This window comes from Schistocerca piceifrons, chromosome 3 (assembly GCF_021461385.2).
Source record: "Schistocerca piceifrons isolate TAMUIC-IGC-003096 chromosome 3, iqSchPice1.1, whole genome shotgun sequence".
NCBI lineage: Eukaryota > Metazoa > Arthropoda > Insecta > Orthoptera > Acrididae > Schistocerca > Schistocerca piceifrons.
In genome coordinates this window covers 749,168,960-749,186,452 of record NC_060140.1, presented here as the reverse complement: position 1 = coordinate 749,186,452, position 17,493 = coordinate 749,168,960, and the positions used below count along the sequence as shown (strand labels likewise).

General features: G+C 44.3%; 1 protein-coding gene across 1 annotated transcript in view; it reads right to left on the bottom strand.

Annotated features, from left to right (window-relative positions):
• LOC124789602 (rho-related BTB domain-containing protein 1) overlaps positions 1-17,493 on the bottom strand; it is a 385,406-nt gene that overhangs the window by 157,742 nt on the left and 210,171 nt on the right. The window contains exon 2 of the mRNA XM_047257011.1: positions 7,511-7,666. Coding sequence (XP_047112967.1) covers positions 7,511-7,666 — 156 coding nt within the window. The remainder of the gene's footprint in view (positions 1-7,510; positions 7,667-17,493) is intronic.

Sequence of the window (17,493 nt, the reverse complement as noted above, 5' to 3'; positions counted from 1 at the left end):
TACAGAGGGCAGCTAACCCTCTGACCGAACACGGTGAGCTACCGTGCCGGCATCCATCTGAGCCATCGGGGACACAGAGGATAGTGCGACTGCAGGGACTGATCTCTGGCACGCCTCCCGTGAGACCCACATTAGCTACTCATTGTCCCGCACTATATTCATAGTGCCCATGCCCATCAAATGCCCCTGTAAGCAGCTAGGGTTATTCATTTCATTGTAATTTCATTCTAACGAGCTGCATGCTCACCGATGGTATCTGTTCTTTCGGACATGTCCGAAAGAACAGGTATCATTATATAAGATTCACCGGCCATTTGACCATCTTCTTCTGTGCGGATGCACAAACAGTGCCTGGACTCTTACGGGAATCAGCAGCAAAGCCGCGAGTAATGAGTATGATGGGCAGGGGCACTATGAATATAGTGCGGGACAATGAGTTGCTAATGTGGGTCTCACGGGAGGCGTGCCAGAGATAAGTCCCTGCAGTCGCACTATCCTCTGTGTCCTCGGTGGCTCACATAGGTAGAGCGTCTGCCACGTAAGCAGGAGATCCCAGGTGCGAGTCCCGGTTGGGGAACACATTTTCAGCTGTCCCCGTTGACTTATATCAACGCCTGTATGCAGCTAGGGGTATTCATTTCATTGTAATTTCATTCTAACGAGCTGCATGGTTTCAGCGAGTGATTTGGCCACCCACATTACGAGTGTACCTAAGTCATCGGGGATCTGTAGAATGTGCCTGGAGTGTAGTTCTAAATTTATGGGACATAATCGAGAGGTCAATTCGTGTGCGACTGCAGTTCTCGGATCGGGCAGAAACCTGTAAGAGGGCTTCACAACATCCAGGATAATATCTGGAAGCTTCTCCTTGTTGATGTAGGGGTTGCTATTCATCTGAGCCTGTATATTGAATTGTTGCTTCAGAAAGTGGGCGTGGCAGGAAGCTCACGTCAAACGTTTAATTATTCTTCAGGCACTTGGGATGTGACTTCATTATTGAGACTTCGGGAAATTATTGTCCTTGACTTCTACTATAAATAAAAAACAAATTGAAAATTGACGTTTTCGGTCAGTTTGATGGACGTCCCGCCCTAAGGGAGCGACTAAATTTCGTGCGGTGAGCTTAGCAGTCCAGCCACCTGCTCGTATAGCGCGCTAGCTTGCGGGACAGGAAGGCCAGCCGGGCCAGGGACGCATCCGCGTGGCTGATTATTGACCGTGACTGGTGCACCGACTAAGTGAGCATGTAGTATTTAGGAGGTTCCCCACGCACGTTTCCGCAAATGCTGGACTGGTGTCCACTTTTTTCCTAAAAAAATACGATGTGCAAACAGTTAAAATACGTACGCACAAAGAACAGGATTTCACAATTCACAGATATTTGGCGCACACAACCTTCCTCCCTTAAGCGCGCTTCACACGAGTGACTTTCTGGTCAAAATCGACTGCCCAAAGTGCGTGCGGCCTTCGTCCTGCGTGTAAATCAGCAGTCATCCACATTACGAGTGTACCTAAGTCATCGGGGATCTGTAGAATGTGCCTGGAGTGTAGTTCTAAATTTCCGAGTGTGTTGCACATTGCACATGCGAAGAAAAGGGGACTGGCGGCGTCTGCTAACATGGGTTGTGAACCTATTCTGGCCGAACTCACTCCTGCTATCAAATCGGTTACTTCAAGGACAGCTCCGAGCCGGGCGCCCTGTAGCGTGCGCTCCACTGAACCCAAACCACCGGCTTTTGCGACGTCAGCGGTGTCAAGTGAGAGTTCATTGGAGGACAGTGTTGATTTTTCTGATGAAAGCTGGTTCTACCTTGCTGCCAGTGATTGGTTAAGAGGAGGCCAATTGAGCGCCTACAACCAACCTGTATGTATGCTGGACCCACTGGACCTACACCTGGAGTTATGGTCTGGGGTGCGATTTCGTATGGCAGCACGAGCACTCTCACGGTTATCGCACGCACCCTAACTGCAAATCTGTGTGCTATTCACGAACAGTGTTCCAGGGTGGAGGGGTTCCCAACTGGATAACGCTAGCTCACATACCTCTGCTGTAATCCAATACATGCTCTACAGATTGTCGGCACTTTGCCCTGGCCTAATCGATCACCAGATCTGTCTCCAAACTGGCACATATGGAACATCACTGGACAACTCCAGCATCGTCCACAACCAACATTAACCGTCCCTGTTATTGATCGACCAAGTGCAACAGGCATGGAACTCCATTCCACAACATGACATCCACCACCTCTACATTTGCATTTTCATTCAACATTCTGGCGGTTACACCGGTTTTTAATGTACCAGCATTTCATATTCACAGAGGCTTATCTAGCGCTTGCGTTAGCCTATCATCTAGCAATGTTAATCACTTACATATGTTACCTATACAAACGTATTTCCGAAATTTCATTGTTGTTGTTGTTGTTGTGGTCTTCAGTCCTGAGACTGGTTTGATGCAGCTCTCTATGCTACCCTATCCTTTGCAAGCTTCTTCATCTCCCAGTACCTACTGCAACCCACATCCTTCTGAATCTATTTAGTGTATTCATCTCTTGGTCTCCCTCTACGATTTTTAACCTCCACGCTGCCCTCCAATACTAAATTTATGATCCCTTGATGTCTCAGAACATGTCCTACTAACCGGTCCCTTCTTTTTGTCAAGTTGTGCCACATACTCCTCTTCTCCCCAATTCTATTCAATACTTCATTATTAGTTATGTGATCTACCCATCTAATCATCAGCATTCTTCTGTAGCACCACATTTCGAAAGCTTCTATTCTCTTCTTGTCCAAACTATTTATCGTCCATGTTTCACTTCCATACATGGCTACACTCCATACAAATACTTTCAGAAACGACTTCCTGACACTTAAATCTATATTGGATGTTAACAAATATCTCTTCTTCAGAAACGCTTTCCTTGCCATTGCCAGTCTACATTTTATATCTTCTCTACTTCTACCATCATCAGTTATTTTGCTCCCCAAATAGCAAAACTCCTTTACTACTTTAAGTGTCTCATTTCCTAATCTAATTCCCTCAGCATCACCCAACTTAATTCGACCACATTCCATTATCCTCGTTTTGCTTTTGTTGATGTTCATCTTGTATCCTCCTTTCAAGACACTGTCAATTCCGTTCAACTGCTCTTCCAAGTCCTTTGCTGTCTCTGATAGAATTACAATGTCATCGGCGAACCTCAAAGTTTTTATTTCTTCTCCATGGATTTTAATACCTACATTAATTAATTTTTGGTGCAGCGATTTTTTTCCGTCAGTACATATATATCACTGGTGTTGGGGTGAAAAAGAAGTGTAGACTACCACGCGCAAATGCTAGTACTTTATTCACCCAGTATTTGAGAATGAGAGCTCTTAGTGACTTGCAACAAACTTTAGAGATAACATTAAACCTTTACGAAACTTTTCTCGCTGACAACTCCAAAACTGCCTCATGAAGCATGACGTTTTAATTTATTACTTCTTTAATACTAACTCTATTTGTAACACACTTCGTAGAAAGTAGTCACATATATCGCTGGATGTACCTGCAAAATATGTCATCGTACTACACGTTGTTCAGGAGACAGGACGTTATAGATATTGAGCTACGTGAAAATGAAATTGCAGCGCGAAATTCGCTTGAAATACAGGTAAATACGGGTGAAATATGCTAAATACATGTGAAATAGATTTTCCCTGTGCGTACGCGGGCAGTGACATGGGTAGGAAGTTCGTCCTAAGCCCCTAGAACGATTCAACCAAATTTGGTGGATATATTAGTTACGATATGAAATGAAATACTGTGTGGTTAAGAGCCACCAGCCTCCTATTGGGGTGAGTTTGATAATGTGGTCAGAGAGGGGGGAAGGAGGAGATGGACAGACAATGAGGAGGGAAGGAGGAAATGAGTACAGATAGGGAGAGGAGGAAATGGACAGAGAGAGGGGAGGGAAACAGACAGGCAGAGAGAGGGTAGAGGAGTAGATGGATATGAAGAGGGGGAGGAACAGATGGACAGAGAGAGAGAGAGAGCCAAGAGGAGATCGACAGAGAGTGGGAAGTGGAGGAGGTGGACAGATAGAAGGGGGGAGGAGGAAATAGACTAATAGAAGAATGGCATAAATACGTACCCAGGCAATGACGGATACACAGCTATGTCTACATATCTGTCTGCAGAGAACAAGAACTCTCGGAACTTGGTTAACAAAGACTTATTGCAGTGATTTCTGGCTATCCATACATACAAAGGCAATTACGATCATTGATGTGCTAAGTATGTCGCAAACAGTCGTAATATTATTTACACCCTTTTCCGACACATTCTGTAATCCGTCACTCGATCGCCGTAAAAATGTTTCCTGTGAAGTAAATGAGTGAGTTGCGAGCAGTATCAGTTCTGTCAACTTTTCGCATTGTGTCAAAATTTGGTGCCTTTTTCCCGAAGTCGCACAGTTTGCTGGTCCGGAAGTGACTCGCGCCGCGAATCTTCCAAGAGATAACTTTTGTGATGGCGCATACGCGTGGGTATTGAGTTCTGGGATTAACTTTTTTTTTTACAGCTCATTGTTTAACCGAGGGTAGCTCCGCGGGACGCATCTACAGGGTGGCGCACGACATGTGTTACCAATTGTTTCTTTCACAATTTACGACGCACATTAGATATTCCGTTGGGATCTCTACAGCAGTACCAGCAGAGCTTGGAAAAACAAATGAGTTACGAAATGACGTGTAATTCACGATACTGCCGCTAGGAGACTAGTAAGCAGCAATGGCTGACAATGGAAGACTGACGACACAGCAACGATCGGCAGTTGTGTTACTTTTTCATGAAAAGCCTTGTTGTGACTCAGAGGCGTTTTCGACAACAGTTTAATACTCGATGGGTCCCTTGCAAGAAGACCCTCTACAGGTTGTACGATAAATTTGTACAGGAAGGAACAGTATTGGAAGCGAAGCGACCTCGGCCTAAGCCTATTTGTTCGCCGGAGAATATTGACGCGGTACGAGTTGGTGTACAGAGAAGTCCTAGGAAATCGTGTAGAAAGGCAGCAGTGCAACTGGGACCATGCAGACGCTCCTTTCAACGCATTGTTAAAAGTGACCTCCATATGTACCCATACAAGATGACCTGTGCACAGAAGCTCACTGAAGAACGCAAGCAGCAGAGACTACTGTTTGCTCAGTGGGCGGAGGATAGGGAAGAATCAACAACGTTTGGTTTTCAGACGAGGCGCATTTTCATTGAGACGGTGTGGTTAACAAACAAAATGTATGCTTTTGGGCCACTGAAAACCCACAAGTGCTTCATGAATGACAACATTATGCTCCGAGGATTACAGCGTGGGCAGCAATTTCCAGTCACGGACTTATTGGACCCTTTTTCTTTGAAGAAACTGTGAACAGCGAGCGTTATTTGAGCATGCTTCGCAATAGCTTAATTCCACAGCTTCTTGCTACTGCCTTACCCTTCAACACGCAGTGGTTCATGCAAGATGGAGCAAGGCCACATACTGCAAACACTGTGTTGGAGTTTTTACACGAGCATTTCGACATGCGGATCATTTTACTCAGGTTTCCAGGTCGCTTCAATGACGGACAAAATTGGCCCCCCAATAGTCCAGACCTCAATCCATGTGACTTTTTTCTTTGAGGGTACCTAAAGGAAAAAATTTTCCCGAAACGTTCACGTGATTTAATGGAGCTCAGAAGATTTATTCTTCAAGCTTGCAGTGAAATTGCGGGAGACATGTGCCGTAGGGTAATCACTAACTTCAGTGTTCGTTTGAAGGAAGTTAGGAAACGAAATGGTGGACATATTGAGCATGTGCTGAGTTAGAACAAATCTCCATGGACGGCTCTTCATTGTAGTATATGTTCCTCTCAGATTGTATTGACAATAAAGTTTATATTCAAAAACAAAATGGTAACACATTTCATGCGCCATCCTGTAGTAAACTACGTTTTCATTGCTTGTTCCTAGATTTTGTTACTACATTTCGAACTTTTAGTACAAAGGATAATCACTCATAACCTCATTTTCACTGTTGGGGTGCCTAGCTGCACAGCAGACAGCCCTCGCACCACACGCAGTTTTGGAGCTGACGAGTAAAGGAAAATGACCACTCGACATAGACGAGACTTACAAGGGAACCTCCCCATCGCACCCTCCCCTCAGATGTAGTTATAAGTTGGCGCAGCTGATAGGCCTTGAAAAACTGAACACAGATCAATCGAGAAAACAGGAAGAAGTTGTGTGGAACTATGAAAAAAAATAAGCAAAATATACGAACTGAGTAGTTCACGCATAACATAGGCAATTTCAAGGAGGAAGTGATCTCACGAGTGCTGTGGTGCCGTGGTTAGCGTGAGCAGCTGCAGAATGAGAGGTCTTTGGTTCAAGTCTCCCTCAAGTGGAAATTTTAATTTTTTATTTTCAGACAATTATTATCTGTCTGCCCTATGCGAGGTAACTGCGCCGTAGTATGGGGACGCTACACCTAAACAAACTTCGAAGCACACGACGCCAGTCGACTACAACGCACGGAAGAGAGAGTATTCCTCCTAACGAGGCTCCCTGGCTGGCAGTTGACTGTTCGCTACTTTGGACGAGAGTGCATTAAATACGTGAGATGTATTCCGTGGGCAATATGAATCCAGCAAATATAGCGGACGGACGGACAGATAATAATTGCCTGAAAATAAAAAAATTAAAATTTTCACCCGAGGGAAGACTCGAACCACGTACCTCTTACTCCGCAGCTGCTCACGCTAACCTTCTTTTTTTTTTTTTTTTTTTTATTAATCTCATTTTGCTCGCTTCTGTTCGTTGCCTCTGTTCGGGGCGGACGTCGTAAGACATCCTTTTATGTTCGTTGTTGGTCGATTGACTCAGTTTTCTTATTACAGAGGGCAGCTAACCCTCTGACCGAACACGCTGAGCTACCGTGCCGGCTACCTCGGGACCACGGTGCTCCTGAGCTTAAATTCTCCTTGATGTTGTCTATCTTGCCCATGGACTACTCAGTTTGTATATTTTGCTTATTTTTTTTCATAGTTCCACATAACTTTTTCCTGTATTCTCGATTGATCTGTGTTCAGTTTTTCAAGGCCTATCCACTTTGCCAACTTATAACTAAATCTGAGGGGGGTGCGATGGTGAGGTTCCCTTGTCAGTACAGGAACGAAACGCCAGGGGCGCTGGCGTAAACTCACTTGTCTCGACTAGTAAGCTGGAACAATAAGCCTATCGTTTTAGGTAACTGAAAACAGCAACGCGCAGGAAGGACATCTGGCCACAAAGTTAAATAAAATAAATTTGCAAAGCTCGAGAACAGCAGAGGCAGTAACTAAATGGGGTAAATAGCTAAATATATCTATTTAGACGCCTTTCGGGTTGCGGCCTTGGAACATCTGTGGTTCGGCTGAAAGTAAAAGTCTGTGACGGACACAGAAATTAGCGGTCACAAAACGCACAAGAGCAGGACGCGCACTGAGTGGTACTCACATCTTTGTAGATGCGGTACTGGTCGATGGCCCAGACGGTGGGGACGTGCGTCGTCAGCAGCTGCGACAGGGAGACGTGCTTGTTGCAGGCCCGCGCGCAGATGAGCCGCGTCTTGCCCACGGCGGTGTCGCCCACAACCACGCATTTCACCAGCTCCTGATGGGGTTGTTCATTATCCATTATCGACAGCCATTACCTAGGCAGCACCTGCAACAAGTCGAGAAACTACAGTCACTTATACTGTACTATATACTTAGTAAATCACAGTTCGGATTTCAGAAATGCTGTTCAACTGAGACAGCAATATACAGTTTCACTGTCCACATAATAGAGTCTTTAAATAGTAAAATGTCACCAGTAGGAATATTCTGTGACATCCAAAGCATTTGATAGCGTGAACCATGACATTATGTTAGACAAATTACAACGCCACGGTACTCGTATAAATGGAACAGCATATGACTGGTTTAAGTCATATCTACAGAACAGGAAGCAAAAAGCCTCTTTATATGCTTCAAGTGATTCAAAGGAGTTTGCCACTTCATCTAACTGGGGTGAAATTACATTAGGGGTTCCACAAGGTTCGACCATGGGTCCCCTCCTGTTCTTGATATATGTGAATGACCTCCCTTCTTATGTGAAACAATATGCTGATCTGACACTGTTTGCTGATGATACAAGCATAATTATTAATCCAGTAAAAGAAAGTCTGATAGAAAATGATACAAATAAGGTCTTTGGAAAAGTTATTAATGGGTTTTCTGCGTATGGGCTTGCTCTGAACTTTGAAGAAAAAAAAAAAAAAAAAAACACAGTACATCCAATTTTCTGCCGCAAAAATATAATTACTTCAATAAACATAACACATCAATAGAAGTCAGTAGTAGCCAGGTTAGAGCATACTAAATTTTTTGGCGTACATATAGACGAGAATCTCAATTGGAAAAAGTCATATTTTGGATCTCCTAAAGCGACTAGGTTCAGCAACTTTTGCAATCAGAATAATTGCCAATTTTGAGGATGTAGGAATTAGTAAGCAAACATACTTTGCATACTTCCACTCTCTGATGTCATACGGAATAATATTCTGGGACAACTCAACACTTGGGCAACAGGTATTCACTGCTCAAAAGAAAGTAGTTAGAATGATGTGTGGGGTTCATAGTCGCACATCTTGTAGGCATCTCTTTAAAAGGTTAGGAATTCTTACAACTGCTTCACAGTACATTTACTCAGTAATGACATTTTTTCTCAACATCATGGACCAGTTTAAAATCAACAGCGACATTCATGATTACAATACCAGAAAAAAGAAAGACCTACACTATCCTTTACATAACCTATCTTTGGCACAGAAAGGGGTAAAATATTCTGATATAAAACTTTTTGATAAATTGCCAGATGAAATAAAATGTCAGACAGACAGCAGTAATAGTTTCAAAAACAAATCGAAATCATACCTCCTTGACAACTTCTTCTATACCATAGACGAATTCTTGAATATGAGTAAATAAATCTGGAGATATAATATATGCATTTTGTGCCATTTAAGGGAATGGGAAAGGTAACAGAAATATTTAGGTATAACACTGTAATGTAAAAAAAAAAAAAAACCCTTGTTTCCTGTGTGCATTTCTTGTGCATTTGACACGTTCCACATCATAACGGTTTTTCAGTGCTATTGTTCAATGAAACAGGTAACTAACTAACTATCCGTTAGTGTCTTGTTTGTGTTATTATTAATCATTGTTAATACTCCACTGGAAAATGAAAAAAGACCACCAAGAAGTCGTTGACCCAGGAGAGGGAAATTTTATTGACACACTCTTGAGGACGTACACAACAAATGATCTCAGAGACAGTGCCATAAGCATATGAGCACACTCAGCAGGGCGTGCGAAATATCAGCGGTAGTACGCTGTATACTCTCCTTTTGCAGCTTTGCAGTCTGCTACTCTCCCATGGAGACGATCGTCGTGATGACGAATGTAGTCTTGCGAAATGACTTGCCATGCAGTTTCCACCTGGCCAGATTTTCTGCAAGACTTGCATACCGCGCAAGGTGACGTTTCATTCAGTCCCAAACATGCTCAATGGGAGATAGATCTGGGTATCGTGCTGGCCAGGGTAGTTCATACACACCTTGCGCATTGTTGTGTTGGAAAAGGACATTGCCTTGTTGGTGCACGAACGGTAGCACAACGGGTTAGAGACGTTCTAAATGTACCATGCACTGTTCGATGTTCCCTCTACAGTCGCCAGAGTATGGTTCCCCACACCACGATGCCAGGTGTTGTCTCTGAGTGCCTCTGTAGTATACACTCCAGACATTGGCGCTCACCTGCGCGACGCCGTACACGCATACGACCGTCATTGACACCAAGGAAGAAGCGAGTCTCGTCACTGAAGAAACAAATCTCCATTCGTCCTTGCATAAGCGCATGGCAACCGGCTGCACGATGTTGAGACGTGGGCGGATGACGTCCTAACGTCACGAAGTATTGTAGTCCTATTTCACGCAGACGATCGCGAATGGTCTTCGCTGATACCCCACAGAGCAACAGTGTACCTAATTTGTTATGAAATCGCGGTGCGGTCTGATACGGCATCTCATTAAGACGCGACAATCTTGGCGTGCATCAATGCGTCCCCGCTGTCCGGACCAATGTTGGCAGGTAAATCCACCTTCTGCTAAACACTGTTGACAAAATCCACGCACTTGGAGGCCTCTCGTCCTGCGTGTAGCTCAATTCTGAGGTACGACCGCGCACCCGCCAGCAAACCTTTTGTACATCTCGCTCAGACTCCGTCAGTCGCACAAACGGATCACATCCACACTGTCATCGCGTACTTACAATGTTGCAGTTACAGACGCGAGCTCCGGATGCTATGGCAAACCGGCTGCTACTAGCTCTGGAGGTGAACGACTGCTGTGAAGCTTGCAACATTCCGTGGCTGATAACGCAGTTCCTGGTTAGTCCGGAGCGCAGCGCGTTTGATCTTCGCATTAACTGCCTTCTCGTAATGTCCCGGGCAAGTATGGCATGCATTACTCCTTCCGTCAAGGTGTTTTTTTTTTTCATTTTCCAATAATGTACCTTTACTGGGATTCGAGCCGAAGTTTATTTCTCATGGCGCCTTTCGTAACACATATAGAGATTAGTCATAAAGTTTAGGTACACTACTGGCCATTAAAATTGCTACACCACGAAGAAATGCAGATGATAAACGGATATTCATTGGACAAATATATTATACTAGAACTGACATGTGATTACATTTTCACGCAATTTGGGTGGATAGATCCTGAGAAATCAGTACCCAGAACAACCACCTCTGGCCGTAATAACGGTCTTGATACGCCTGGGCATTGAGTCAAACAGAGCTTGGATGGCGTGTACAGGTACAGCTGACCATGCAGCTTCAACACGATACCACAGTTCATCAAGAGTAGTGACTGGCGTATTGTGACGAGCCAGTTGCTCGGCCACCATTGACCAGATGTTTTAAATTGGTGAGAGATCTAGAGAATGTGCTGGCCAGGGCAGCAGTCGAACATTTTCTGTACCCAGAAAGGCCCGTACAGGACCTGCAATATGCGCTCGTTCATTATCCTGCTGAAATGTAGGGTTTCGCAGGTATCGAATGAAGGGTAGAGCCACGGGTCGTAACAAATCAGAAATGTAACGTCTGCTGTTCAAAGTGCCGTCAGTGAGAACAAGAGGTGACCGAGACGTGTAACCAATGGCACCCCATACCATCACGCCGGGTGATACGCCAGTATGTCGATGACGAATACACAAGTGCGATCACCGTATGTCGTCAAACACGGATGCGACCATCATGATGCTGTAAACAGAACCTGGATTCATCCGAAAAAATGGCGTTTTGCCATTCGTGCACCCAGGTTCGTCGTTGAGTACACCATCGTAGGCGCTCCTGTTTGTGATGCAGCGTCAAGGGTAACCGCAGCCACGGTCTCCGAGCTGATAGTCCATGCTGCTGCAAACGTCGTCGAACTGTTCGTGCAGATGGTTGTTGTCTTGCAAACGTCCCCATGTGTTGACTCAGGGATCGAGACATGGCTGCACGACCCGTTACAGCCATGCGGATAAGATGCCTGTCATCTCGACTGCTAGTGATACGAGGCCGTTGGGATCCAGCACGGGGTTCCGTATTACCCTCCTGAAGCCACCGATTCCATATTCTGCTAACAGTCATTGGATCTCGACCAACGCGAGCAGCAATGTCGCGATACGATAAACTGCAATCGTGATAGGCTACAATCCGACCTTTATTAAAGTCGGAAACGTGATGGTACGCATTTCTCCTCCTGACACGAGGCATCACAACAATGTTTCACTAGGCAACGCCGATCAACTGCTGTTTTTGTAAGTGAAATCAGTCGGAAACTTTCCTCATATCAACACGTTGTAGGTGTCGCCACCGGCGCCAACCTTGTGTGAATGCTCTGAAGAGCTAATCATTTGCATATCACAGCATCTTCTTCCTGTCAGTTAAATTTCGCGTCTGTAGCACGTCATCTTCGTTGTTTAGCAATTTTAATGGTCAGTAGTTTAATTGCCTCGAAAATATACAGTTACATAATTTTTTGTTTGTTTGTAGGCACTTGTCTGCAACAATCGCACACATTCAGATTGTCGCGCCACAGTAACGTACCACACCGCTAGAGACCCAAAACAAAATGTTACAGCTCATTATTAAAGCGGAGTATCGTGCGCTTGTTAGTGTTTATATACTGAGAGGGCAACGATCCATGTTGTGCTGGTGGAAATGTACATCAACAATGCACCACAGTGGTCGGGTGGCTCAGACGCTGCCAACGTGGTCAATCAGGTCAGGCACACTATAACGGGGAATCGCAAGGGAAATGGAGACCCTGCTGGGGTTATACGTTCGAGGCGATAGCGGAAAAGTAAAAACAGTGATGGATCAGTTTTCAGTATCTTACACGACATTTTGAGCTGTCACTGTCTGCTCACCCTAATCCAAAGAGACCGCCGAACCGAAGCATCAGCGGATAGATTGCGGCTGTCAGGCCAATCTACGAGGGCTATCTATAAAGTTCTCGGCCTCAAACAGAGATCGCTGCACTACTCGTGTGATTTTTTCCCTCTCACGTTGGTACACGTGTTAATAGACGCCACACAAAATTGCAAGTCATTCCAGGCAGCAGTTCGAAGTAGTTGCGATGCGCGTGGCGTTGAAAATAGAAAAATCAAATATCGTCCAGCGATTAAATTCTTAGCAAAAGAAGATTTAACACCGACTGAAATTCATTTGCGGCTTGTAAATGTGGTTGATGGTTCTTCACCTTCAGTTTCCACCATGAAGAAACGGACGGCCGAATTTAAACGTGGTCGTGAAAGCGTCCAAGATGATCCACGCGAAGGACATCCAAAAAGTGCACGTTCACCGGAAATCATCGACAAAGTGCATGATATGATTTTGGAAGGTCGGCGTATAGAATTGCATGGAATTGATAATGCTCTAGGGATATCAGAGGGCTTCCCGCGCCCGGGTTCGATTCCCAGCGGGGTCAGGGATTTTCTCTGCCTCGTGATGACTGGGTGTTGTGTGATGTCCTTAGGTTAGTTAGGTTTAAGTGGTTCTAAGTTCTAGGGGACTGATGACCATAGATGTTAAGTCCCATAGTGCTCAGAGCCATTTGAGCCATATCAGAGGAACGGACAACATTGTTAGCAACAAATCAATAGAGACAGTAACAATCGTAATAAATATCTTGAGTAAGTCGCTGAAACGAGCTAAAGTGGACTGCCCACATAAAACCGACTACAGGAAAAGCAGATATCAGGCTGAGAGTCATTGGAAAATACTGATGAAATATACGAGGACGTGCTGAAAAGTAATACCTCCAATTTTTTATGTGGAAACTCTTAAAGCCTTCTTAATAAAACAAACGTAATTAGCAATCTAAATGATCACCTGTGATCACACGATTGAACCATTCGTGGTCATTGGCAATCCTCTCAAGAAGATCAACGCACATATTTCTTCGACAGTTCTGCTCAGTTGTGAAGTTTTTCGGCACCATCTTTCGCATGTGCAAATCTTCAGACAAAATTAGAGGTACGGTGGAAGTGTGTAACAGGTCACCCATCATCCTTATTTCAAACGTCGATGTGATTTCATAACAGCACAAACGTGTTCGACGTTTTCGTCACTTTTTGAAGATGGTCGCCCTGAGTCAGGGTCATCTGCAACATGTTCTCGGCCTTCCAAAAATGATTTGTGCCAGCGAGGAACTTGATCTCTTGATAAGAAATATTCCTCCTAGGCCTACTTCAGCTTCTTAAAGGTCCCACTTGCGGATTCCTCAAGTGTAACAAAAAAATTGATGGCATAATGTTGCTCTAAATTCCGCTGTCCCATTTTCGCAACACACAACAAAAACACATTTTCAGCGATGGCGCTCTCAGAAACCACGTGATGGATGTACAGAGCTGAAACTCGGACTGAGCATCTGGAATGGATGAACACATCGGTCTACACAAGCAGAAGAACACAGTGGTGCCATATTACTCGTTGTGTTGTCAGTCTCATTGGTTTTCTCATACACCTCGTAGTTACGTTACATGCCACAATTCTTCATCGGTCTCATCGGATTAGGGAAGGACGGGGAAGGAAGTCGGCCGTGCCCTTTCAAAGCAACCATCCCGGAATTTGCCTGGAGCGATTTAGGGAAATCACGGAAAACCTAAATCAGGATGGCCGAACGCGGGATTGAACCGTCGTCCTCCCGAATGCGAGTCCAGCGTCTAACCACTGCGCCACCTCGCTTGGTCACAATTCTTAGCCCTCTAGTGGCACAGGGCTGAAAATGTGTAGACATGGAGAATAAACATGTAGCTGATTAATAACACTTGTTTTATTTAAAAAGCTTTAAGATTTTTCGCACAAAAAATTCGGAAGCATCACCTTTCAACACGTCCTTGTACTATATTCATGTAAGAACCGGGTTACAAAATATCCATTCGACCGATTTTTGAGTAGTTTTCGTCACTCTGGGACTTTTATCAGGTACGATTAATCGAAGATATTCAGATATACCAAAGAAGAACGAGTTCATTTAGCAAGCGCGAGAGAGTTACCAAGGGGCTTACCAAACTCCGGTGGCAGTCTATACAGGAGATGCATTGCCAAAAATCACAAAGAGATTTACGGTTAAAATTCCGAAAGACTATGTCCTAGGAAGAGTCTGGTAACGTTCTCCCAGGACGGGAAAATTGGAGAAACTAGAGCTCCTACCGAAATTTACCGACAGTTATTTTTCCAATGCACCGCTTTCGAATAGAACAGAATAAAAGAGGGGAGTAGGATACTAGTACCGGAAGCACTCTCCAACACACACTGGAAGCTGACTTGTGGAGTATACATGTACATTTAGGAGGCAAAGTATGAAGTCACGTAAATATACAAATTCGGAAATTTTTAATTAATACTGAAACTCCATTGTGGAGAGGCACATAACCTGTTTAAGTTGTCAACTCAATGACATTTTTCCACGATATAATCAACCTATATAAATGTTACAGTTGTTGTCTTGGTGTCATATACGCATGAACGTATCGCATCATCGACTGCTGCACTACTTTCTTCCACAGGACACCTGAGACGCTGCTTGAAAGAGACGTGGTGGCTCCAGTTACGAAACACAACTCTAAAGACTGGAAGAGTGTTATGCTATCGACGAGGGTGGTTTGAAAGTTTCTCGGAATCACCACGAGAGGTCAGCGGTAGCGCAACGAGTTGTTCACGTGATATTTGTTGGACTGTTGCCTGTAAACATGTGCCACGTCAGTGCTCTTGGAAGAGAGCTGTGGCGGTGGTTTGGCTGTGCTGTTGTTCCCGCGAAGTGATTTGTAAAGATCGAAAAAATCGAGATTCGAGCAGTGGTTAAGTACTTCGTAAAGAAAGGTATGAAAGCAAAGGACATTCAAGCCGATTTCCAGGATGTACTGGGGGACTCTGCTCCTTCATATTCAACTGTTCCCAAGCGGATAAACGAATTTAAATTTGGTCGGGAGAGCTTAGATGATGATCCGCGAAGTGGTCGGCCAAGATGTCACTACTCCAGAAATCATGCAAAAGTGCACAAAATGTCATGGCGGAGCGCCGATTGAAAGCGCATGAAATTGCTCACGCTTGCCAGATGTCATCCGAAAGGGTATATCACTTTTTAAATGAAGAATTAGAAATGAAAAAATTATCTGCTAGACGAGTGCCGCAACTATTGACGCTGCATCAAAAACATGAGCTGTCGCCATGGCAAAATTACACGAACTAAGGTGTGAATTGTTGCCACATGCCGGCCGGTGTGGCCGTGCGGTTCTAGGCGCTTCAGTCTGGAACTGCGTGACCGCTACGTCGCAGGTTCGAATCCTGCCTCGGGCATGGATGTGTGTGATGTCCTTAGGTTAGTTAGGTTTAAGTAGTTCTAAGTTCTAGGGGACTGATGACCAAAGATGTTAAGTCCCATAGTGCTCAGAGCCATTTGAACCATTTTTGTTGGCACACCCGTCTTATTCGACTGATATGGCTTCGTCAGACTTCCATCTCTTCCCAAAACTGAAAATTTTTCTTGGTGGGTGAAGATTCACTTCAAAGGAAGAGTTGATAGCCGGAGTCGACAACTATTTTGCAGGCCTGGAGGCAAATCATTTTCGAGATGGGATCAAGGCACTGTAACATCGTTGGACCAAGTGCATTGATCTACAAGGAGGCTACACTGAAAAACAAAAAAAGTTTCTGTGATGTAAATACTTTTTTTTTCAATTCCGTTCCGAGAACTTTTGAAATCACCCTCGTACAAGGCACTGCAGGTTATGCTCTCGATTGACGCCTTTGGCACAGAATGAAACTTCAATCTCGGAAGACTAGAGTCTTACATGAATGAATGACATTAGTTTGTTGTAGAATTGCGGAACATATTTTGTGCTTGCATAAACAGATTTTGGAGAGCAAAAATCTCTTCTGTAGTAATCAGTACTGATGATAATAATCAATACTGATGACGCAAGCATAGTGTGAAACTTAGTTTCCTCGCTCTGTTCAGTCAGTAGGTGCTTGAGGCTGTGGATAGTGGGACTCAAGTTTAAGCCGCATTTGACCACTTCCGAAGTCTTGTATACAGTTCCGAATCGCCGCTTAGTAATCAAAATACAGTACTGTTCACGATATACAGTATAAATAACCTGGCAGAAAACGTTTTTACCATGCTGGGGCTTGTGTCAATTATTCATTGAAATCAGTTCGTTACACACGCAGATATACATGAAGATGGTCGTTTCTTAGTTTAAAGGTTGAAAGATGATTCTCAACATAAATAATCAGACAAAAACATAGAGTAGGAATATCTGTACCAAGTTATTCAATAAATTGCAAAAAATCGTCGAAGTTGCAATATTAATTTTCCTTATTGATAACTAGATTCGAGCCCTAATCTCTTTATCAAATCATCCACTAAGCCATGCAGTTCCACCTATTATGACAGCCACATGACTGTTCATTTTAGTCCACCGGGGGCCGAACCGCACAATAACCCTGGGTTCGGTGTGGGGCGGCGGAGGGGTGAAGTGGACTGCCGTAGTCGTCGTGGGGTTGTGGACCACTGCGGCTGCGGCGGGGACGGAGCCTCTCCGTCGTTTCTAGGTCCCCGGTTAACATACAATACTGTCAATGATAGGTACCGAAAACGTCTAATTATAGTTATCACGTTGGTGAAAGTGACTTAATATATTGAGAAATGTCTAAACAAATTATAATAAAATAAAAATAATGTCGGGCTAATTTATGTGGCTGTAAGACCATATACACTCTGATCAAAAGTATCCAGACACTCCTATGTAATGCGGAAGTGATCCTAGATGTGAGAAGTGGCAGATCCGCCAGTATAAAAGGAGGCGGGGAGTACTGTGTTGTCAGTAGAGAAGCAGTAACAG